Here is a 25,650-nt window from a genome sequence, read left to right as displayed (position 1 = left end):
GCGGCATAGATCACGTGTTTTGGGGGGGCGTATAAACGAAGCTAGTTTGTTGAGCTCGTTTTTATCCGTTGGTAGCCGCTTTCGAGCATGCGCATTGGGGAGCAGGAAGCTCGGAGGAGATGGTAAGTGTCCTGTTAGTAGTCAGTCCCTCTAGCTCTTGGGGTGACAGAAATGGTCGGAAGGCTCTGGGGGGCGGGTTGGGGTTCACTGAGATGGGGAAAGATGCTTGGTCTGGTAGGGCCTCAAGGGATTTTAGAGATCGCCCCCCTCCGACCCCTACGTTTGACGGATGGGGAAACTGAGGCCCAGAGACCAGAGGAGCCGTGACTCATTGGGAGACCCCTCGGGCGATCTAATTCGGGCCATGCTCTGGGCACTGTGGACCGCAGGCAAGATGGGGGGGTCAGGAGACCCGACTGGGGTCTGCTTCTTAGCGCGTGTGTGACCCTGGTCTCCTCACCCCTCCGGGCCTGTTTGATCAATTGCAAAATGAAACTGACAGTAGTTGTTTTCATCTATAATGGTGTGCGGTTCAGGTGATGATTGCACCGGACTCTTTGTGGTTATTTGTGTCATTGACTGGGGACCGCCCGGTGTGGTGTTTAGTCTCTTAGCAGGCGAGATCCCTGAGAGTTCTGGGATCGCGTCAGAGGTAGAACCCAAGCCTTGGCTGCCTGGCTCCAAGACCACCTCTCTGGGGACGTGGCGTTTCTCCAAACCCTATATAAACGTCCGTTAGTAGCGAGCATATTAACTAACATTAGCTCATGCTTTTAGCGTCTTGGCTACTTGACCTCCGTCCAGGTTGCCCCATCTCAAGAACAATTAATTGTGTTTTAATCGTAATCTTCTTGTGGGGAATCTTACCAAGATAGGAAGAACTCAGAAACATCTCCCGTAGCTTGTTGTCCCCTGCCTAAAAAAGTGGGGAAAATAGGTTTCTACGAGGGCAGGCCCACATAGTTATTACAAACAAACGTTTTGTTAAAAGGAAAACAAAACAGCTGCATTGGAGTGAGTCCTCATTAGGCCTGGAGATGCATGTAAACCATTAGTCACAACCCCAAAGAGGAGAATTCTTGTGTAGAAGTTTCTTGCAAGATCCTTTGAAGACATTTTTCCTTCTCTTTCCAATTTGTGCTCTTTGTGGATCAGATAAAACATACAGAATTTCTGATCTTTCTGAGCGTAAGCAAATGATCCATAAGTAAATCATTTTACCTTTTCAGCCTCAGTTTACTCCTCTGTAAAGTGAGGAAAATAGCACCTGAAGTAGCTTCTATACTGGGTTGTTATATGAGGGATAAATGGGGTAATGAATAGTAAAGCCTTGGTAGACTTTAAGGTATTAAGTATCCGGTATTATTTCAGAGGATGTTGCAAAGATAAAAGTTTAGGCTTTCAGTCAGGTATTATTTTTCTCAAGTTTTCAGTGCCCTTCTTTCTACCGTGTGATACCTGGAACCAAACGTAGAATATTCCAGATGTGGTCTGATCAGGGCAGAATATAATGGGCTTTTCAAATTCTTACATCTTAAGGTTTGAGATATCTTAATGTAGCCTAAGTTTAGCTTTTTTAGTTATCATATAAGCATTTTTCTCATTTGATGCCAAGTGAATTTACAACCAAGTAAAATTCCTAGTTCTTTTTTCACAAAGCTGTTTTGTAGCCACACTTTCCTCATTTTATACTTATAGAACTGATTTTTTTAAAATGAATAAGCCTTTATATATCACTATTGTTCTTGCCTGTCCTTTATAGATCCAAATTCCAGTTATTATTATTTGTTTTTGACCTTCATGGTTTATAAGCATTTCCATATTTCCCTAAATGCAGATCATTGATAAACATGTTAAAGCAACATGGGGCCAAGGACAGAAGGCTTTAATCCTATGAGATGATATCAAGAGTTGAGTAAGTATTCTAGTAAGATCTGGCCACGAATTCATCCAGGCCCAAATCTATCTGGCTACACTTTCATTTGATTCACTTCTCTATTTTGCCCAAAAGAACAGCATAAGACAAAATGCTTCACTACAAATCTAAATAAACTGTATCTCCAGTTCCCTAATATATGCTTCTGAGGCTAAACCAGTAGACTAGCTCAACACAAGCCCCATATCTCTTAGCTTATCTTCTCAGTGCCCATACCCAGCTGAGTCTCTCAACCTCAAGTTTGTTATTGACATTCCTCAGCTGCCATTTGGGCTCCATAAAATCTGTTCCAAACCAGTTCTAGAGATTGTTACAAATCCAGGTGTTAAAAATCATCCAAGAAAGTTCTTAGCATTTCATTAAATAGACTTTTGGATAACAATAGCGGTCTTTGTACTGAAATAGCCCAGGCAATAAAATTCAGGACAACCAAGGTGTTTGTAATTTAGAAATCATTTATTGTTTATTTACCGGCAGGACAGGCTCTCAGTAGAGTACCATCCCAAACCCAAATATAGACAGGCTTATAAGCAATTCTTGTTCTGCCTTATAGTTACAACAGTGATTCAATTTCTTGCTCTAGAAGGGGGATGCTGGGGAGCTTACAGGATGTCTGACATTGTTAGGCAAGCATTCTGTTTGAACATAAAAAACACTTCCCTTAATTTAGTTTAAGCAACATTTTCCTATAAGCCTGAGGCCCCTTGACCCAGGGATGAGGGGGCCAGTCTTTTGTCCATTTCAGTACAATTCTTCATATTAGGCAATAAGGCATTCTGTTAATAAGTTCCAATTTCTGCCTCTTGATTAATAGTTGTTTGACTTGTGGTTAGCTAGATTCAATTCTCTGGCAAGCATATCCGGGGGTTATTAATAACATTTCCTTCACAGGGTTCTTGTTAGGATCAAATAGGATAATGTGCCAAGTACTTCCCAAGCTTTAAAGCACTAAGTTTTAGCTATTTATAATTATTATACTCCTGAACATGAAGTTTCCTCATCACTTTTCACTAAATTATTATAATTTCCTTTTTATTGGGTTTCCTGGCTTTAGACTCTTCTCTAAATCATATTCTGTTAACTTTCCTATGTGATCTTACTAATAGTCTATTCTGATTATATCACTCCTTTCCTTAAAAACCTTTCTTTGACTCTCTTTTCAACTAACTAGAGTATAGGCTGCAGATCCTGGCATTAGAAGTTCCCAAAGAGTTGCTTCCAGTTTCTGAAAACACCTATTCTGTACATTGATACCCCCTCCTTTTCCTCCTCGAAAGACTAGACTATTCTGCATTCTCCAGGGTCATCTTGCCTTTTGCGATTTCCTTGCTCATTCTGATTCAGTTCCTTGAATGGAACTTTCTCCTTTCTCCAATCTGTTGCCTAACTTGGATATCACAATTTCCACAATTCTTTCCTTGATGTCTCTTCCCTCCAGGATATCTGCCTCCCTGAATTTTTAAAAGGACTTGATCTTGATATCCTCCTTAATTTGTACTTATCTTATTCTTATTTCATAGTTATATGGATCCATGTTTTTCTCCAAATAGATTGTAAACTCTTTGAGATCAGGATTTGGGTTGTTTCTATTTTTCTATCCTTAGCATAGTGCTTTGCACATAATAGATGCTTAATAAATGTGTGTTGAATTGAATGGTTCTCTAGTTGAGGCTTTCTAACAATTGATTGGTTTTAGATGCAGAAAAGATGTCTCCCAAGGAGCCTTTGCCAGCTGTGCAGGATGTTCTGAAGAAGGCTTTCCATGTTGTAGAGCACCAGCATGGGCTCTGGAAGAGTACTCTGAATGATTGCTTACCTCTCCTGACCTCCCTTAGCAACCTGGCAGAGCAGCTACAGGCCAGTCAGAATGTCCAGTTGGAGGAGACTCCACTTCGGGCTTTCCCTGACCTGAAAGATCGCCTGAGAGGAAAACTGCTGGCTGCTGGGGACGCCATCTTAGACCAATTGGGAGAAAAGCTGTAAGAGATCATGATATGTTTCATGTACAGGAAAAGAATTTAATGTTTTATTTGTAAGGAGCCAGATCACTCCAACTAAGGGAGCTTTTTTGTAGCCTAATACAGTTGAGTTTTGAGACATGTATTGTAGGCACGCACTACCTTCCTTTCCTTATGTTCTCCATGTCCCTTTGTCCTAGAACTTAGTGGTCCAAAGCAGGATGGATCCTGGCCAGGATCTGAGTTGAAATGCCGCTTACTAGCAATATAATGTGGACAGTTCCCTTCATCTCTCTGGACTTCAATTTCCTCATCTGTAAAAGGATGGGATTGGACTAGATTATCTCTAAGCTTCCTTTCTGCTCTACAACTATGATGTATCTTAAGACAAACTTTTGCAGAAAGTCTCAAGATCAGAACTTTTTAGGAAGTGTATTAATAAGCAATATCATTCATTCTTTTTTGGAGGAGAGGCAGTTAAGGTTAAGTGACTTTCCTAGGGTCATACCTAGTAAGTGTCTGGGGTCAGATTTGAACTCAGGTCCTCCTAACTCCAGGGTTAGTGCTCCATTGATCATACTACCTTAGCCCATGAAATTCTTAGTATGTATCATAGACTTTGAATTGGAAGGAACCTTACTAGTTGTTTTCCTATCTGCAGAATGAACTCTCTTTGTGTTATCCCTGAGAGATGATCATCCAGCCTCTGTTTGGAGAGATTTCATGATGGGGATATCCCAGAGATCCCCCATTCTACTGACCAGTCCTCACAGCTAGACAGTTTTACCTTTGAACTTACAGTTGAAATCTGTTCCCATCAACTCTAACTCTGCTCTGTACGGTCAAACAGAACTTTTGTGATGGCCTCTCAGATGGTTAAAATTCGTGATTATGCTGAATCCTTTCCTCCACACTCTACCAAATCTTCTCCATGTTAAAAATTTTTCTGCTGGTCTTGATATCACATGATTTCCAATTACCTCATCCTCCAGCTGACTCTTTCAAAATATGATCAGAAATAATGGAGCAATTCTCATTAATGCATTGCTTTTATTTGCCTTGAGTAGGTATGTGGGCTGCTGGAAGTATGCTGTACATCTTTTTCAATGCTGTTTAGTGCCATTGTCTTTTCCTGCAGAAACAGCCTTCTCCAGGTGCGAGATACAGTCAGCAGCCATGTGGAACAAGTGTTTGAACTGTATGTACAGAAAGCAGATGAACTTGGACTTGATATAGTTTTGCAACCTTCTGCTGTCAGCCCTTCATTGGCTGATATGCTGGCATGGTTACAGGACATTGACAGACATTATCGAAATGTGTATCCTTCACTCAGATACCCTGGGGAATCTACATGTCTTCAGTTCACAAATGGTTGTTTTGGCCACAGAATCACAAGATTTTAGAGTGGAAGTGGACATTAATCTCTGTTTAGACTAATCTACACTGGAAAACAAATTTCTAGAAATCTCAAATGATCGTCCTATTTTTGTTTGAAGACCTCCAGTTACTAGTAATTTCTTATCTCTCTCCTCCTCATAGCTAAATTTCTTGAAAATCAGTAGTTCCACTTTTGCCCTAATTCTTCTTGGATTCCATGCAATATAATTTCTTGATCATGACTCTACCCTATTGCTCTTACCTGCCTAGACTATTGTAAATTGCCTCTTAATGTCTCTTCTCCCTTCCACTTTCTTATCCATCAATCCCTTATTTCTGACCAGATCAATTTCCTATATTGATCTAATCTTATTGTATCTCTGATCAAAATCCTTCATGGCTCTCTATTAGCTGCCAAGTGAAATATATTTGTATCTTTGCATTCAAGGCCCTATCTAATATGAGACATAATTTTTTTTTCTAGTCTTATCTCTTACTTACTCCCATCTTACTTACTAGGTCAAAATAACCTACTCACTATCCATCCTACCTGATGTATAAATAGCTGCTTTTGTGCCTTTGGTCTTACTTTTCCCCTATGACTGCAATGCTCCCCTTCTGCCTTTTCCCCAAACTTGACCTGTTGAAATCCTATATGTCCTTTAGTATATAAGATTTTCCTTTTTCTCTCTGACTAAAAACCTTTCTTTTTTAGGTGTCACCAGCAGCACTGTTCGTACCTGTCTTATACTAATGTATTGTATTTTTGGGTAGTTATTCATTTATCCATCAATCCTCATTTGACTGGGAGGCACATGAAGGCAGGAATTGTATTTTACATGATCTTGATATCTCTCAACATCTTGCATAATGTTCTACATGCAAGGTACTTAAATATTTGTTAAAATTAAACATGTTTATCTCACTCTTGGGGTCCTTAACTTCTATAAAGTTACCTGGAAAGGAAATATCTCCTCTCCCAGATTCAGTGGGAAAATTTGCCAAACATCCAAACTTTGCCACAAGCCTGGAATCGAATTTCAGAGAATGATCAAGACCTAGTACAAGGTATTTATACCCATTTTAGGATTGTTTTTTTCCCACCCTCCCCTTCCCTTACCAGAAGGCTACCATTTGACACACACACATATATATGAAACCATACTATGCCTATTTCTGTTTTTTGGTTCTTTCTCTGGAGATGTATAGCATCTATTTCATAATTCCTTTGTAGATGATTATAATACTCAGAATAACTTGCTCATTCACAATTATTTTTCAAACAGTATTGCTGTTAATCTACATACAAAACTCTCTAGTTCTGCTCATTTCACTTTTCATTATTTCATGAAAATCTCCATGTTTTTCTAAAGTAAATGAGCTCTTCATTTCTTATGGCATAGTAATATTCCAACACAATCGTATGAAACAACTTCGTTAGCCATTCCCCAGTTGATGAGCATCCTCTCAATTTCTAGTTCTTTGTTACCACAAAGAGAGCTACTATAAATATTTTAGATGTAGGTTGTTCTATTTCTTGATTACTTGGGGAATAGACTTGATAGTATTGCTGGATCAGTTTATAACTGAAAATAATGTCATATGGCTCTCCAAAGTGGCTTTTGGATTAGTTTATAGTTCCACTAATAATGTATTAATGTCCCAATTTTCCCATATCTCCTCCCACATTTGTTATTTTCCTCTTGTCATTTTAGCCAATTTGATAAGTGTGAAATGATATTTCAAAACTTTGTTTGCTTTTCTTTACTCAATAATGGTTTAGTGCATTTTTGTATGACTATATATAGTTTTGATTTCTTCATTGAAAAGCAGCCTGTTCCTTTGACCATTTATCAATTTGGGAATGACTCATATTTTTATAGATTTGATAGGGTTCTTTGTATATTTGAGATATGAGATCTTTATCTGTGAAACTGTCTATAATTTGTTCTTTTCACCTACTAGATCATAAACTCCTTTGGGGGGGTAAAGACTGTGTTTTATTTGTATCTCTGGGGACAACACAAAGCTAAATTGTATAAATCAAGGATCTTTTCTCTTCCTTCTCCAGATATCCTGCTGAATGTATCTTTTTTCCTGGAAACTTAAAGGAGGTTTCTATCCACAGAACAAAGAAACCACACTTAAAATCCAGCTTTATTTCACCTATCACTTTAAAACAAATGTGGGTATACTCTTGTGTTGGGAATACAAATTTCTAGAACACAGTTATTTCATAGATGACTGGGGCTATGTTTGTGAACCCAAGGAGTTTTTATTCTATACCAGAGACGGTGAGTTGATACTCAGTAAGGAAAATCAGGATGTTAGTGATAGAAGTAGTAGTCAGGGCAATAACCAAGAATATTGGAGGAGCTGGAGTAACTGTCTAAAAGGGGGGACCATTATGAAGACAGGCAAAGAAGGAAAACCAGTACTCTGCCATGGTTTTGTCACTCAAATCCTCTGCTCCATATGCTGTCTTAACTTTGGGAGGATACGTTTACTTTTATCTGAAATTTTAAGTATTTGTGATGGAAAAGTTTGTTCACCTTTAAAAGTACTCTTCTGAGAGTGTGGACAAAAAATAAAAATAATAAAACTCAACACTGGTGGATCATAGAGAAATAAGAAGCTCATATTTTGCTCATGAAATTGTAAACTGGTAAGTCGTTGGGGAACAGAGTGGGGGCTGTGCTATATATTGTGTTCGTAATCTTTGATCCAGAAATTCCCTTTCTATGGAGCTTACTCTGAAAAGCATATCAAAAAGAAAATGTTCCAACATTTGGAAAATTGTTACTGTAATCCAATCCTATAATTCAATGAAGAACTATGGAAAGGAAATTCAGTGAATAGGAAAATAATAGAAAAAGACTGATAGAAAATACTGAAAAGTGGAAACTGCAGACTCTGGATTAAGTAATGAGAACAAAATAAATCTTTGATGAGCCCTCTTCCCCTTAGAACTTTCTCCATGTCTAGAAATTTATTACAAGAATATTTCCCTGGAAAAGTTCAGTAAGCACACTTAAGTATAAGAATATAAAGGATTATATAGATACACACACACATACATACATATATACAAATTTAGGGGTAAATTGATGAAAATAACTGAAGGAGATAAAGGTTTGAAATCTTAAGTTATAGAAATTTGGTTATCAAAGTTCATTTTAAAGTTCATGTTTGATTGGTTTTGTTACTGTTTAATGGATTAATTATATTTAACATTCTTCCCAACTTGCTGTTTCCAAACTGTGCCACAAGGGGGTGGCAATGTGGCATAAATTACTTCTGAATTTCTTCTTTTTGAGGATTATTGTAGTTTCATGAGCCCATTAGAACAAAAAGGAAAGCTAGGGCTCACCTAGTCCAAACTTACGTTTTATAGAAGAAGAAAGAGACAGGAGGTGAAGGGATTTCACTAAGGTCATACAATTTTTCATTGGTAGAGGGGAAAATCCCAAATGTTGATCACTCGCCTCCCAGGACAGAACTTTTTCTCTGTTTCCCTATGTACTTAGTAATCAAGGTCCTACTGCAGGACATTATAGTCTCCTGATTGATTAGTGGGAGGAGGGAGATGAAGAGATTATCCTCAAAAGTGATCACTAATGATATGCATAATCCAGAGCTTTTTGGCCTCCCCTCCCTTCCTGGCACAATCTCCTCTTCTTAGCCTGTTGTCCTAAAGCAGGGAGACAATATGTCTTGGGTATAAAGCCTTCCAGTGAAGGATGTGTTCTGTCTCTTGCTTTTGTTTGGAATAAATAGTTTTAATAGCTGATATTTTTGTGGTGATTTATATTTACAAATTTTCCCGTTTATTATCTCATTGCATCTCTGTGTTCCATGAGGTTGAGCCATTATTCCCAATTTAACAGATGAGAAAACTGAGCCTCAAAAGGATTTGAAAAAACTTGCTCAGGATAAGCCCAATGGAGGCAACATAACATTGTAGAAAAGACTTTAAATCTTGTTTCTGCCAGTACAAGCTATGTGAAACTGGACAGAGTTTGCACAAGATGATTTCTTAGTGCCTCTTGCAGCTCTCATATTTTTATAGTTCAAAATATTCTGCCCTTTCCAGTGTTCTATGTAGATTGGAATAAAGTGACTCTTGATTAGCCTTCTTTACCAATGAACCTCCTCTATTTCTAGAAATTGACTGCAACGTTTTTATTGAGAAGATGAAGAAGCACTTATCCCAAGTGAATGAACCTATTTAGATCATAATTTGCTATTGGGAGAAAAGGAAGCCAAGGTTAGTGTGCTCAGGAGAGGACCTGTTTTTTTCCATCCGACAAAATACATCATTAACATCCCTTTCTAGCCCTATCCCAAGGAGAGGGAGCCAGCCCTTTCCTGGGTCTAAACCTATTTCCTTATCTGGATCCTTGAGTGATCAGGGCCTTGCTCAGGCAACAGCAGCAGTCTTGTCCATTATCCTCCCATCTCATTCTTTTGCCAAGATAGTTGGAATGAATCAGGGCTGCCTGCCAGAGCCTTACCCTTCTGCCCTCTGTGCCAGGTGCAAGGAGCAGAGCAAACAAGTGCTTCTAGAGGAATTTCAGGGACGTTATCCAATTCAAGCTCCTTCTCCCTCTCATTCCTGAAAGTCTCTGACTCACTGGCTCCTTGTCGATGGACAGCAGATCTGTTGCCCTTTGAACTGACTGCACAGATGAGCCAAGGAGGTCTAAAGTATGAGGGAGACTCTTAAGAGTCTTAATATTTAAAGGAATTTTAGAAATAAGTTCATTATATAAAGGAGGAAACTGAGGCACAGAGATTGCCCAAAGTAGTTGACTAATAATTGGATAATTTTCAGCTTAGAATGAAAATTCAGAGTACTGGGAGATATTGTATTGGTAACTTCTCAATGCTCAGTTGCCCAATGTTTAACCACCTGCAACAATCCTAGAAAATAATCAAAGCTCTAAGAAGTTAAGTATTTTGTATGTGTCATGGACTTTTGGGGCTGTCTGCAATGATAGAAAGTTAATTGTTTTTCAGTTTAGCCCTTTCCATTATTGAATAGTTCCGATAGGAAATTTCATCTCTTCTCCCATTCTCCTAATTCTGCCCTTTGGGGCCAATAGAACAAATCTAATCTTTCCAGGGGCCAACCCTTCTGATACTGGAGGACAATAACCTTGGCTTCCATTTGTTTATGTCTTAAGGGCTTTGTACAGACCAATTCTCATGGTTAAATTCCACAGTGGTCCATTTTACAAGTAATCTCAGATCCTTCCCTTGGAACAGTAAGCAGTTTAATCTTTTTTTTTTTTTTTTTTTTTTTTTTTTAATAACTTTTTATTGACAGAGCCCATGCCTGGGTAATTTTTTACAACATTATCCCTTGCACTCACTTCTGTTCCGATTTTTCCCCTCTCTGCCTCCACCCCCTTCCCTACATGGCAAGCAGTCCTATATATTAAATATGTCACAGGATAGCCTAGATACAATATATGAGTGCAGAACCAAACAGTTCTCTTGTTGCACAGGAAGAATTGGATTTAGAAGGTAAAAATAACCTGGGAAGAAAAACAAAAATGCAAGCAGTTTACATTCATTTCCCAGTGTTCTTTCTTTGGGTGTAGCTGCTTCTGTCCATCATTGATCGATTGAAACTGAGTTAGATCTTCTCTTTGTCAAAGAAATCCACTTCTGTCAGAATATATCTTCATACAGTATTGTTGTTGAAGTATATAATGATCTCTTAGTTCTGCTCATTTCACTCAGCATCAGTTCATGTTAGTCTCTCCAGGCCTCTCTGTATTCATTCTGCTAGTCATTTCTTATAGAACAATAACACTGCATAACATTCATATACCACAATTTACCCAACCATTCTCCAAATGATGGGCATCCATTCATTTTGCAGTTTCTGGTCACTACAAAACGGCCGCCACAAACATTTTGGCACATACAGGTCCCTTTCCCTTCTTTAAGATCTCTTTGGGATATAACCCTAGTAGTAGCACTGCTGGATCAAAGGGTATGCACAATTTGATAACTTTTGGGGCATAATTCCAGACAAGCAGTTTCATCTTGACCAGTTGATATATTGTCATATGGAAAAGATTAAAAAAAAAAAAAAAAGTGGCCCTGGGCAGGATAGTTGGCTAGAACAAAGGTAGATTTTCAGGAAGAAAGTGCCTTTTCTACCTCTTTCTCTGTTTCTCCCACTCAGGCTCCTTCTCTCACTTGCTCACCTTAAATTATAGGAAACGCCTGTCGGCAGCAAGGATTAACAAACAGAATGCTATACTCAGATTCAGTGGATGTAGGCTTAGGCCATGTATCTGGCACTAGCTGTGTGGTGAGGGGTGAATCATTCCTGAGCTTTAGTTTCCTTATTTGTAAATAGGAATGATGATGACATTTGTACTATCGTAGGATAATAGAAAGGAGCTTTACCTTAAAAGTTCTAGGAAAAAACGAATTACAATTCACTCAAATTCAACGATTATTTGGTACCTGACACTGATGGCAGGAAGGTAGGGGAAGCTATTGGTAAGTCTAAGTAGGGCACCACTCTTTCCTACTGTGGGACTAGTTATAGGTAGCCTATCTAAGCAGGGAGAGCCAAATCCTCTGGGCTGATGGTCAGTCACACCATTATACAGGGTGGTTGAATTTCTGCGGTGTGAAGGGTAAGCAGCTGAGTCAGCCAAGACTTGAGTTTGTCAGGATGTGCTGCTTTGTTGTTCAGTCATGTCCAACTCTTTGTGATCCCATTTTGGAGATTTTTGAAGCAAAGCTATTAGGCTGGTTTGCCATTTTCTTCTCCAGTTCATTTTATAGATGAAGAACTGATGTCAACAGTTGAGTGACTTGCGCCAAGTCACACAGCTAGTGTCTGAAGCCAAATTTGAACTCAGAAAGATGTTCTCCTGACTTCAGGCCCCACCATCTATCTAGTTGTCACTAGGGTACTTCACAATCAACTTTAGGTTGAAAGATGTGTGCACAACCTGTTTTTAAGTTTAATCTGCATTATTTTTAAGTCTAGACAGTCAAAAAAATTATCAATTGAATCCTATTTTGTAGCATTTGTCAATTTCCAAGGTATAAATAACTCCTGCTGAAAATTTAACAATTGACTCTCAGCCATTTCAAGCTGGCTCTGGCACCTCCCTAGTTCTAGTCCAACCCCTACTGAACAAGAATTCCTTTTAGAACAATCCAAAGAATTGTTCATCTAGCCTTTACTTGAACACATCTGGGTAGTCATCTACTTGCTGAGACAGCCCGTAGCACTTGAAATTAATTATTCATAACAAATTTTTCATGTTCAAGCAAAATCTGTTTCTCTGCAACTTATACCCATTACTCTGTCCTCAGAGGTTAAGCAGAACAACTCTTAATTGTCTTTCTCCATGACACCCCTTAAAATACAGATTTCATAGACCTGGAAGGTGGAAAAGACCAAGAGATCATCTATCTAGCTTAGAGGCTCTTGACCTTTTTTGTTCCATGGGTACTGTGGGTAGTGTGGCAGCCTTTGGACTTCTCAGAATCATGTTTTTAAGTTTATAAAATAAAATAGATTACGAAGGGGACCAATTATATTAAAATATAGTTGGAAAATTTTAGAGTTTATGAAAAAATGTATGGATCCCTAGGACCCTTGATCTAACGTGTTTTACAGATGAGGAAATAGAACCCCAGGTGAAGTAACTTTGTAGAAAGTAGACAAATCTTAAAGTCTGAACCATGAGGTTCTACTTGGTCACCTTTTGCCTTCGCTTTCCTTACCTCCCATCCCCAAATCTTCTCTTCAGACTAAATATTCCCAATTCCTTCAGCCAATATTTATATGGCCTGATATTCAAGCATATTACCATCCACTTAAACTCGGCCTGATGCTTATCAATGTCCTTAAAAGTGGCACTGGGAATTCAGCAGAGTACTTCAGATGTAGTCTGGCCAAGGTGGGAACACAGCAGGACTTTCACCTCCCCTTGGAAGGTCTTGCCTCCCGAGCCTTTCTCTGTTCTTTGGGATCAATGTGTTTCTGAAATCCTGAGATTCCAGTACTGAGGAGTAGGATACTATAATGGGCAATGGAGGAAATACAAGCATTAAATAACTTTCTGCCCTTGAGAAGCTTCCAGTCTAGTGGGAGGGAGGAGGGGTTAAAATACCTTATAGGTACTACTAATAATTTGTATTTCTTTAGCACTTTTAAGTTATATAACCCAGGAACATGGAAAGATAATTGGTGTGTCAGCATCCCCAGAACTAAGGATTTGCCCAAGCGTGCACAGCTAACAAGTGGTGGAACCTGAACTCGGGACTTGTGAGTCCAAGTTTAGTCCTCCTTTGGTTATACCACACTGTCTTCGTCTCAAATAAGGGTTAGCTTTATGTTCTCAAACTCAATGTGCCCAGCCTCATAAACCCCCGCTACTCCATCTAACATTTATAGGCAACAGCTGATTTTTATCAGCCAGTTTGTTCTTTCATATAAGTAGAGTTTTATGAGGGTCTTCTGAGCTGGCTTATAATGTGATGAAATGTCTGCAAAACTCTACCATAAATCCAGGGAAGCTGCCAAGGGCAGGATGTGATTTTGCAGGCACATTTTCCCCAGCTGGAAAGCCTTGTCCCTCTGCCGAGTTTTCAGTTTTGCACTTGTCTCTTTTGACTTGGACAGGCTCTTTGACAATTCGCGGCTTCTTTAAAGGCAGCTAAGAAGTGAGGGGTAGGAAAAAATGGACCAGAAAGCTAATCTGTGCTAAAAATGGTCTTGGACACATGGGCCTCTCTGGTGCTGGCTTTTGATGCCGGCTGCTATAACAGAGACATCAGCCTGAATGGCCACATGAACTCTGAAGGGGGGACAGTGCCAACTCAGCAAATTATTAATCTTTTCATTATTTGGGTTGAGTTGTCACTCTTCACACTTGCCAAAGGCCTTCATCGTCTTTCATTAGTTTGATAAATTAAGAAGCAGCTCTTAAGGATCTCTCCCCAGATGTCCTCCAAACTTGACATCTTTTTCCAACATCTGGATCCTCCTCAACAAAGAGAGGGGTTTGAATGGCCTCCAAATGAGGTGAGGCCCCGTCGCTTTCTCTACTGGCCAAGGTGAATGAACGGTTTCCAAAGCCTCTGAGGAGCCGAGCACTAACCATTTATGCCAGGGAATTTTCTCCCCAAGACTGCAGCATCTTCCCTGTTTTTGCCAAAAGGCCATTAGGCTCCATTTGGCTGGGTTTCTGCATGTCAAAGGATCATGGGATTTTTAAGGCCAGAAGTGGTCTTGAGATCTTGTCCAGTCCTCTGGGTTTTACAGATGAAAGTGAATCTGCTGGTCTTGTAACTCCCAGCCTAGTGTTCAGACTCCCCAGCCTTCCTTACCTTTGCTTGCACACGCACAGCTCGACATTCCCCTTGGTCCTGGGGCTCCCAGGCTCCCCTCCCCCCATGACTTGTGTTCTTTCTGGACTCTCTTGTTCTCCGGCTCCCCGGGATCTGGAGATGAACCTTTGAAAGGAATGCATCTTCCCTGTCAGTGACGAGGCCTGCCCAGCTCCCCAAAGGCTTCCTCTTTCCCAATCCTCGGGTTACAGCACATCCCTTCCACTCGCCCTGCATGACGATGATGGCACTTGGAAAGGAGAAAGTGCCAACATCTGCCTTGTGCAACCCTGTCCAATGTGACGGGCCTGTCAAGTATGCCCCTGGGGCTGACTCCCATCACCTCTTGGAAGAGACAAAAGCTGTTTATTAACACACTCGGCTCTTAAGCTTTAGGGCTTGAGGGGATACTGGGATCAAAAACTGCTCCACAAGGGGGTCCCACTCCCCTGATCCTCTTCCTACTAATGGAATGGAGAGGAGCCTGTGGGGGGTGGGGGGGCAAACAGGGAACACTGGGCAGAAGAGCCTCCAAATGCCAGGCTAGCCGCACAGTCGGTACATAGCAACAATTCAGTAAGTTGCTTCAGTGTTTCAATGGGCATAGTTGTGGGGGAATTACAGCTTTTCAGATTTGGAAGGGATTTGAGATGTTTGAGAAGCTATTCTGACTTGTGCCTAAACAAAAAATCCCTCCTAACACTTGGCAACAACTGTTTGTCTAGACTTTAATTGAAGACTTAGAGCACTCACTGTAGAGCCCATTATAGTTTTGGTTACAAAGTAGGAATCGATAAAACGTCCCCATCCCTGGTAAACTACAGGTCAATGCTCTGCTTTCTCTGTCTCCCACCATTTTATTATCCCAGCTGCCCTGGGAATATGCCAAGTGTTATCTGGCTTTTTCCTGCCAGTCCCTACATCCAGGGATCACAAGAGACTCTAGGGAGAATAAGAGAGGAAACCCTGAAGTTTGCAGAGAAGGATGGCGTGATCCCTGTGGGAAGCTGGTCTGAAAGTGAGTATCTGCCAGAGCATTCACATCATGGGAGCAGAGGGTTTGTAACTAGAGTTTGTTAGGAGTGATGGGGACAGAAAAGGCCTTTGGCTCAGGCAAAGGAGTGCTAATAAAACCCCTTTTCCTACTTCAGAGAAATAGCTTTGTCTGGGGAATAAAGAAGGTGACAGTGGGCAGAACTGGACTCACAAGACAATCAGTGGAGAACAAAGGGAGAATCTGAAATGCTCCACCAGCAGCAGCCTGGGCAAGTATTGAAAGGGTTCTTATTAACGTAAGATGAAAGGCTATATGATATGGATACATCACAAGCAGAAGAGAGACCACAGTGGCCTTTGTTGGCAACATGAACTAGAAGTCCTGCTCACTATGGGCCATAAGAGAGTAGAATTATTACTGGTCGCTGGTTAGGAGCTTTAATACAAATTTATTTGCTGTCTCTGACTTTATAATAAACTTGTTCATTCTTTAAAGCCTTGTGAGCCAGTGAGCATATAAGGGGAATTGGTGACAACATTTTAAGAAGCATGAAAGTCTTATATTACTGGTGTAAGAATGAGCAAACACAGAAGTATACCTCGGCTTTTTATGTCGGGACAAAGTCCTGACACAATGATTCCACTTACGTGAAGTTGAAATCTCCCTTGTAACTTCCAGTTGTTGCTACCCTCTATGACATGACATTGCAGAAAAAAATAATCTTTCTTCCACACGACAGACCTTCTGATACTTGAAGACCTTAATCCTCAGTCTTTTCTCTAGCTTAAACAACCTCAGTACCTTCAATCAATCTTTATGTCATGATCTTAGATTCACTTCACCATACTGATTGTCCTCCTATGGACTCTTAGTTTACTGACATCCTTCTTCACATGAGGTACCTGTCATTAAACACAGCTCTCCAGCTACAGGGCAGAGATCAGAATAATCATCTCATTTTCTACCCAGGGGCCATCTAGTTTTGGCTGCCATTTTACACTGTTGACCCATATCACATTGTATTCTAAAATTCCCAAATATTTTTCATATCCATTCTTGTCTAGCTGTGACTTCCTTACCTCATACTTGTGAAATTTATTTTTTGAAGTCAACTACAGGACTTGACATATCGCTACTAAATTTCATCATATTAGATTCAGTCCTGTTTTGCACCTGTCTAGTTTTGAATCTTATGTTATCCAATGTGTTAACTGTCCACCTTGATTTCATGCCACCTACAAATTTGATAAGCCCATTATTGGTACTCTCATCGATAAAATTTTTAAAAAATAAAAGGACAAATCACCTAATACAGAGACCTGATCCCTGCCCTCAAAGAGCTCATGGTGTGGTAGGGGAGCTAAGACAGATACTCTAATGCAAAATGAAATATAAATAAATGAAAAATAAATATAAATAAAATGAAAATATCACATTTGAGTGATATAGCATGCTTTATTAGTCCAACAGGAAAAACTGATCATTTGCAGCTGTAGGGTTTGGGGAAGACTTCATGAAAGAGGAAACATCTGTTCTGGGCCTTGAATGATGGGAAATATTTCAATAGGTAGAGATGGATTGAGGGCAAGGAGAAACTGTATAGAGGATATTCCAGCTTTGGGGCAAGTGCAAGCAAAGACATGGAGGTAAGATGAGTTTGAGGAACTAATAGTTCTTTTTTACTGGAGGGTAGAATGTTTGGGGTAGGGGGAAGGATTGGTAATGAGAGATAAAATTGGAGAGCTAGACTACAGCCAAATCGTGGAGGGTTTTTAATGACAAGATGAGTTTGGACTTGATTTTTTAGCAGTGGATAGCTGTGGAAGGTTTTTGAGTAGAGGCTAACTAGATTAGAGGTGCACATTTCCTGTTTTCTCATGAAAGCTCTTCCTGAATCTGAATCCTAGATTCACAAATTTCTGCTCAGCTTTCTTACAGAGAGAGGAAACTTAGAAACAAATACCCCTGTCTAAAGCCTTGGACAGAGCTTCAAATTTAAACCATCTGAGCACAGGATGGCAATACCAAAAGCATTTATCTCTTGCCCAGGTTTCTGCTGAATTTTTGTGTTTGGGCCCTCATATTCAGAGGATTGTAGATTTGGAGTTTGACAGTATCAGGGAAGCCATCTACCATTTCCCAGATGAGGAAATTCAGACCCCAAAAAGGGGTGTGATCTGCCTATGTTCACACAGGTGATAAATGACCAAACTGATATTTGAGCACAGGTTTTCTGACTTCAGGTTCAGCATGTCATAGATTTGAAGCTGGAAGGGGCCTTAAAAGTCCTCAAGTACCACCCTTTTATGTTGCAAGTTAAAAGAAAAAAAAAAAACTTGATCAAAGACGTAAGAAGTAAGGTACAGAAATGGGATTTGAATCCAAGTCCATTGATTCCAAATGCAATATTCTTTCCACTACTTATAGTTTTATGTGGGAAGGCCCTTCAAAAGGTGTCCATTCTTCTCCTCTGCCCTCTTCCTGAGCAGAAATCTCGCCTGCAAATTTGATAAGCCCATCATTGATGCCCTCATTGATAAAAAGTGAAAAAAAGGAACAGATCTCCTCCTGAGCCTGCCCTCAAGGGGCACACACATGGTGTGGTAGGGGAGCTAAAATAAAGATAGTCTAATGCAAAATGAAATATAAACAAACACCATTTGAATGATAGTGTGCTTTACCAGCATCCTCAGCAAGTGATGGTCTGGAGTGCCTTTGAAGCCCCCCAGTGACAGGGAGCTCACTCTCTGCATGCAGCCCATTTCATTTTTGGAGAGCTCCGAATGGGAGGACTTGTTTCTCCTCATATTTAGTTGATCTGAGGTTGCCACCATTGCTGTCTCTGGCTTCCTGGAAACTTCTCTCCAACATTGCAGGAGTAACCATACTAAAAGGGTCCTGATTAAGCAGCAAGGGAGGGACCCCATCTCCTTCCCTTGGGTCATGGCTTTTCGAGGGATCCTTGGGGATCCAGTTGCATGCTCTCCCCACATGAGTGGAAGCAACCGTCCCAGCCAAGGCAGAAGAGGGTGACGACAGCCTGGATCCTCCACCCTTGTTCTCAGCACTCCCTCCCCTACCTCCTCACTCCTGCCTGTCCTCACTCTGGTAAGGCTTGTCCGGATGGACTGATTTGGAAGCAGAACCAGGCATTTTCCTGGCTCTGCTGTTGATTGGCTCTCTGTGTGACTGGTCAAGTTTTTTGCCTCTTCTGAGTCTAAAATGAAGGCATCAAACTAGCCAATCTCTTATGAAGGAGAAGGGACCCTTCTCTGAGCATGGGGCCATTTGGATATGGATAACACCATTCTCAGGTCTTACAAAATTAACATCCCACCATTCAAGCAGTGGGAGTGATAACCTAGTTTTTAGCTTATCACCTGCAGCACGAATTTAGTTAGATGCATGTCTGTGGCAATGTCTTCAGTCCTAGAATGCTTAGCATCTCATGGTTCTGGGCTTCTCCATCACTCCCACTTGTCATTCCCAACCTCCCCCTACCTGGCTGAGTCTGCCTCGGCCATGGGAGAAACATCTGTGGCCCATCAGAGACCCCAGGGACTCTCCCTTTGCACAGACCAAGGCTCTATCCAGTCAGGCCTGATGAGCCAGCTGTGTGGCTACCTACATGCCCCTGTCAGGACGCTATCTGCTGTCCAGACTCAGTGGAGAACATTTGCCTGTGGGGACCCGGAGGTGTGTCATTTCCTGGGAAACACTTTGGCTTCACTTCAGAGGGTTGGCCCAGCCCAAACGGATATGAGCCGCTCCCCTTAACCCACCCCCACCTTCCACCTCAGCAATCTTATCCCAGTCCCAGACTCTGAGCTGGCTGGAAGTCAGGACGCTTGGCCAGAGAGCACCCAGTCCTCCCCTACCCTGATGAAGGGCAGCATCAAACCAGAGCCACTTTATCCCCAAACACTGACTACAGCCACTCTCCCTCTGCACATCCCAGGATGCAGCACTCCCAGGGCAATGGGGCAGGGGCGGGGTGGGAAGGACCGGCTCACTAGTGTGGGGCAGCTGGGTGGCCAAGGGTTCCTTTCTTGTGATCCAAGTCCCACCCATCATGAAAGGGGATATAATGCCTCCAGCTGCTCTGCAGCTCCCCTCTGATGGGGGTGAATGAGTGGGGCTAGAAACAGCTGGCAACCCCAGGGAGACAGCCGGGACCTGGTATCCTCCATTCACTGCCTGGTATGGCCCGTAATGTCTGTTTGCCTCCAGTTCGGTGGCTGTGTCCTTTATGCACTTAATGGTGTTCTGCATCATACTGTAGCTATCTGGATAACAGATAATATGATCTATAGCAGCTAAGAGCCTTCAAAAGAACTATCTACTCTGGGCTGATGCCCTCATTTTATAGAGGGAAGGGACCTCCCCAAATTATACAAACATCAAGTGGCAGAGTCTGGATTCATCCACAGCTGATAACTGCACATCTAGATCATTTCCCACTGAATCTTACTTCTATAAAAATATCATTCTTCCTGGGGTATAAATTCTATAAGAGTGGGAACCATATATATCTCAAAGTCTCCATCAAGGTGCCAACCAGAAGCTTTGCACATTGTAGGTCATTCAACAAGCATTTATTAAATTCCTACTGTGTGCTAGGCATTGTGTAACAGTAGGTGCCAAGGAGACAAAGACAAAGAGGGAATAGTCCTCCCAAGAACTTTACACATTATTGGAAAGAAACAATATGAATGTAAGAAATGGAAATATATATATATATATATATATATATATATATACACATATATATTTAATGCAAAAAAAGCATGACATTGTAGATAGAGTTGACCTTTAGAAATATGTGGGTTCAAGACTTAACTCGATTCATTTTTGGCCAAGTGATCTTGGACAAGTCATTTAATCTCCTGGTGCCCCTCCCCTGACAATTCCCTTAAGTTGCAGAGAAGATGCTGACCTTCATTTATAGAAAGAGTTTCCTCATTGGAAGTTTCCTACATCAAGAAATCATAAATGCAAGCCTATCCTCTTCCAGATAAAGAGTAACTTGTATTTAATAAGTGTTGATTGAAATAAATTGGATTTCATCTGACTAAATTCTATTTTAGCCCAATGGGTTTTGTGGGCTAGCTTGGGAATTTAACCACAATTTCTAATCTTGAGTCTATGGGAAAGCAGGCTCTGTGGTATAGCTATCACTGCCATTGAAAAGAGAGTGAGATGACATTGAGAACATATGTTCCCCTCCCCACTGTGGTTTATTGGGAAAAGAACATGGTATCTCCGGGAAGACTTTTATTTCATTTTGGTTAAATGTATTGATACATTCTGTTTTCACATAACAGATACTTGCCAGCAAACAACCAGTTCCTAAAAAACAGCTAGTTTAGTGATAATTAGCAGAAAGGACAGATGTAACCTTTAACTTTGACAATATGTTAAATAACATTAACTGTTTCTTGTATAAGGAGCTCTCTCGCAGTTCCAGGGAGGTTGGCCTGACCTAGTGTAGACCAGCTTTTCCAGAATACAAAATGTTCCCATGTTGGATGTTCTTATGTCTTCTCATATACCCCGGCCTCTTCCTTGGACCATAGTCTTGCTTCTCACATACTTTCTGTACATCGTTACCTGGCTGACTCCCTGAAACCTCCAACTCAACACATTCCAAACTCATCTCATCATCTTCCTCCTGCACAGAGCCATATTTAGCAATTCTGGCTGCCGGGGCAACTGCTGCTAGAGCCAAAAATATACTCTCAAGTCACCTTTGTAGATCATTATTTGAAAATATGATAAGAAGTAATTAAAATAAATTCAGTTCAATGGAAAGGAGAATGTGTGTGACTACAGTAACTTAGGGGATAGAATCTTAGAGTTGGGAAGGATTTTCTAGTCCAACCCTTGGGATCTGGAGTCCTACACTCTTTATTCCACCATAGAGACCTGAATAAGTTGCTCTCCATATCAGTCAGCTAACAAACATTAAGTGCCTACTATGTGCCAGGCACTGTAGGAGCCACTGGAATGACAAAAGTCAAAAAATGAGATAGTTCCTCTCTCCAAAGAGCCTACAATCTGGAATTATTATGGAGCAAAAGGTTGGTTGCTTGTGAAAGGAAGGATAGAAGCTTATGTGCCTAGAAGAGAAGGAAGGAAGAGGGAGAAGGAGGAAAGAGGAAACCTTGGTTGGGAACAAGGCAGAATATACTGATGGTTGAGTGTGTGTGTAATTTCATTAAATATCTTCTAGTTACTGTAAAAAGTAATTTTTGAAAATGTTGAGTTCCATAATCTCTTCCTCTATTGAGAAGACATGCAATAGAATATTGATTATACATGTAAAACATGCAAAACATTTCCATATTGTTGTTTGTCCTTCATTCTCAAAGAGGACCAATGGGATCAGGAAAGTGAGGTCATGACTTGCATGAGCTGGATTGAGGGGAGGGAGGGCTGTGCAGTTGCCAGAGGCATCTAGTGGTAAAATATAGATCAGGACGATTGGAGATGCCCCCAGGTACACTGACAGACCTTGGTCTTTTAAAGCTAAGATCTTTTCCAGGTGTCAGTTGGTCTGAAGCAAAGCCATTTCCCTATCAGCCATGTTGTAAAAGAACATGCACACAAACACAAAGTAAAAGTATGCTTCAGTCTGCACTCAAGAGTTCATCAGTTCTCTGGTGATGGATAGCATTTTTTGGTCACTTTGGAATTGTCTTGCAATCGTTTATTATCTTCATCTTTCACAGCAGATCATCCTTATTATAACTGAATCACTGTATACAATGTTCACCTAGTTCTGTTCTCTTCATTTTGCAGCAATTCTTATAATTCTTCCCAGATTTTTCTGACCCATTCTGCTTTCATTTATATGCCCTAAGGATTCTCTGAGGGCCAAAGGAGAATGAATGGTCTGGAGCCTGTTGTCCAGGCTAGGAGCCCGTCTCTTCTTCCCTGATTCTGAGTCCATGTCCCCTTCCCCCCCAATTTCTCTGCTTTATTGACGTCCTGGGGGAATTGTTTGTGCCCTGAAATCTACCACCTTGAGATTAAGCTCCCATCACCTTATGCTGGCTGTCAGCCTATTATTCCCAGACCTGCTCCCACCTGCCTCATTCCTTGCTTCTGCCAAAGCTGCCAGCATATAGTTACTTAAGCCAGAAAATCTTGGAGTCCTCCTTAACACTTCTCCCTTCCTTAACCTCCTTCAGTCATAAAAGTCCAATTGGTTTGAATTCTCAGTGTCCTCATTACCCCCCTTCTTGGCAGTGGGCTATCACAGAGCATGTTTTCATTTGTAAAGTGCTATCAATCCTCCCTCCAAATTCTTGCTCCAGTCTGTCTCCTTGCCACTCCTATTGCTACTCCCCATAGTTCAGGCACTTATCTGGTCCAACCCACACAGGAAAGAAATCTCCACTAGGCCGGTCTTGATCCACTATTTCCCTTCTGGACAGTTCTTTTAGGAAAGAAGGAAAGGAAACAATCAATTATTAAGCTCCTATTGCATGCACTTTGCTGTGCTTTATACATATTTCATTTAATCCTTACAATATTAATGGGAGTAAGTGTTATTTTTTTGACCATTGTACATTTGAAGAAACTTTAGGTTCCTGAAGATCAAATGATTTACCCAAGTTAAAATATCTCATAATGTGTGAAGCTGGATTTGAACTCAGGTTTTCTTGTCTCCAGTCTCCAAACCCAATGTAACCATTGCACTATCTTACTGCCTAATGCTAATCTTATTTTTGCCTTTTTACACCTTACACCCCTTGTACCTGATTCTGTTCTCTGGGGATAAAACAAGTCCATATGATAATCCTTCAAATTACTGAAAACAATTATCATGTCCTCCTCCTCCCCCTGCCTGCCTGACTCTTCTCTTCTCCAAGTAAAACATCTTCAATTTCTTCATCCTGATAAAGCCTGAACTCAAGTCTTTTACCATGCTGGCTGCCTTCTTCTGGATGCTCCAGATCATGTGTTCTTGTATCTTGTTTTTGTGGTACCTGAAACTTCTGTGTCTGATAGAGCAGAGTAAAAAGAGACAATCACTTCCCTATTCCTGTCAGCTCTGCCACTTTCCATGCGTTCCAGGATCTCTTTAGCCTTTTTAGCCGCTCACATGCACACAAGCACACACGCTGCTCACTCGTATTTAGTTTATGGTCTGCTAGAATCCCACCCCCCCCCCATCTTTTCCCCTCAAACTGCTAATATGCCTTCCACATCTTGTGTAAGGGAGATCTCACACATGTACAGACTCCATCAGCTCACTCGACTAAGAAAAGCTCATCTTCCAGGGGCCTCTGGGAGAGATGGCTTCCTGGAGCATCTCAATAACATCTAAGAGACGTGCTTTGGAGAGACTGCAAAGCACGTGTGGACATTCTGTAGCTGGTTGCATTTGGCTAACCCTGCTTTGGGAAAGAACCTTTTTGGTCTGGCTGAGGAGCCAAAACCTTTGGTGTTTCAGAAAGATAGGAGTCAACTTTGTCTACTTCTCTATCCTTGCTCCATTTGAATTTGAAGGAGCTTAGTGATTATTCTTGGCAGCTGAGAGACCATTCTGTAAGAGTACATTCACGTACTCTGAGGCCACACGGCCCTAAGAAATGGGCCTTGTTCCTTGGTTTTTCCTTGAATTCTTTTCATTTGTACATGCAATGAGTGGACTTTTGACCAGTGGAAAGTTAGCCACAGGAATCTGGGAGTGGAAATTAAGGGCAGGTGTTGCAGCCACCCAGCAGCAATGTCCCAAGGAGCAAGGAACAATTCTCTAGTGACCTCAGGGAAAGATGAATCCAGCGCTTTGCCAAATCTGGACATGAGCTTGATGAGCCCAAGGCTATGTAGAAACCGAGCTAAGTTGTCAGCCTCCTTTCCTGGAAGCCATCTAGGGAGAGTGTGTGTTGGGGACATTTTGAAATTTGTTTGTGCCATACCTTGGAAGTAAACTTTTCAAAAGCTAATTGATTTTTCTCAGGGCAAAGAACTGGCAATTGGAGAGATGTCCATTAATTGGGGAACGGCTGAATAAATTGTGGAATGTGATTGTGATGGAATTATTATTGTTCCATGGGAAATGATGAACAGAATGCTCTCAGAAAAGCCTGGAAATTTCTCCATGAATTCACACACAGGGAAATGTACTGTATACAAAGTAACAGCAATGGTGTGGGATGATCAGCTGTGAAGGACTTTACTATTCTCATCAATACAGTGATCCAAGACTATTCTGAAGGACTTATGATGAAAAATACTGTCACATAGCCAGTGAAAGAATTGATTATGTCTGAATAAAGTTTGAAGCATACTTTTTTTTAACTTTATTTTTCTTAAGTTTTTTGTTTGGGGGCGGGGAGAAGGGGAGATCTATGTTTTCTTTCACAATGACTTTTATGGACATGTTTTGCATAACTTTACATGGGCCTTCTTAATGGGGGGAAGGTGAGGAAGAAAGGAGAGAATCTGGAATCCGAAGTTTTAAAAACAAATATAAAAAATTGTTTTACATATAAATAAGGAAAATTAAAATATCAAATACCATTAAAAAAAAAAAAAAAGCTTATTGATGTTAGGAGGTTAAATGGAATGGGGCTGTTAATCTTTGGTTTGCTAGGAGAACACAACCAGTGGAGGCTTGAGCCAGTGGCAGAAAAAAGAGATATTCCAAAATCTTCAGGATACTCTAGAACCCCAAATGGAGATGTAGTCTACCTGGCTCTAAGGGAGTAAAGCTAGAGAATGCATGTACCAGTTCTGGGTAATCACCATTTCCCTTTTCTAGTTCTTTGCTAATCTTTTTAAATGATCTGGTCTAGAACTTTCTTAGGGTCCTAGGTGGAGTTCATTGACCTGTAGTTTATAGACTCTGCCCTTATTCCTTTCAGATGGAAGCAAGTTGAGACAACAGAGAATGAATATGTAAGAATGGCATGGACCTGGGAGAAAAGTTATGACGAACTGAGGCTGTAAAGGAAAATTAAGGTCAACCATAAATAAACAAATGAATGAATGAA

At 40.8% G+C, this 25,650-nt stretch overlaps 1 protein-coding gene across 7 annotated transcripts; it reads left to right on the top strand.

Annotated features, from left to right (window-relative positions):
- Positions 1-9: 9 nt before the first annotated feature.
- C3H1orf109 (chromosome 3 C1orf109 homolog) lies at positions 10-25,650 on the top strand. 7 transcript variants are annotated; one of them, XR_004233308.1, is made up of 9 exons: positions 34-122; positions 1,838-1,915; positions 3,633-3,915; positions 5,033-5,212; positions 6,224-6,339; positions 7,343-7,456; positions 9,436-9,538; positions 15,516-15,664; positions 15,798-15,967. XR_004233308.1 is itself a non-coding variant. In XM_012545908.3 (6 exons), the coding sequence occupies exons 3-6, from the start codon at positions 3,644-3,646 to the stop codon at positions 7,378-7,380; spliced, it is 606 nt and encodes a 201-aa protein (XP_012401362.1). In that variant the 5' UTR covers positions 34-122; positions 1,838-1,915; positions 3,633-3,643; the 3' UTR covers positions 7,381-9,061. The 7 variants fall into 7 exon arrangements, 2 of the variants coding, with proteins under 2 accessions (XP_012401361.1, XP_012401362.1); XR_004233309.1 differs by lacking the exon at positions 9,436-9,538; XR_004233310.1 differs by lacking the exon at positions 15,516-15,664.

The sequence above is a fragment of the Sarcophilus harrisii genome, chromosome 3 (genome assembly GCF_902635505.1).
Source record: "Sarcophilus harrisii chromosome 3, mSarHar1.11, whole genome shotgun sequence".
Classification (NCBI taxonomy): Eukaryota; Metazoa; Chordata; class Mammalia; order Dasyuromorphia; family Dasyuridae; genus Sarcophilus; species Sarcophilus harrisii.
This window is presented reverse-complemented; position numbering and strand designations above follow the sequence as displayed.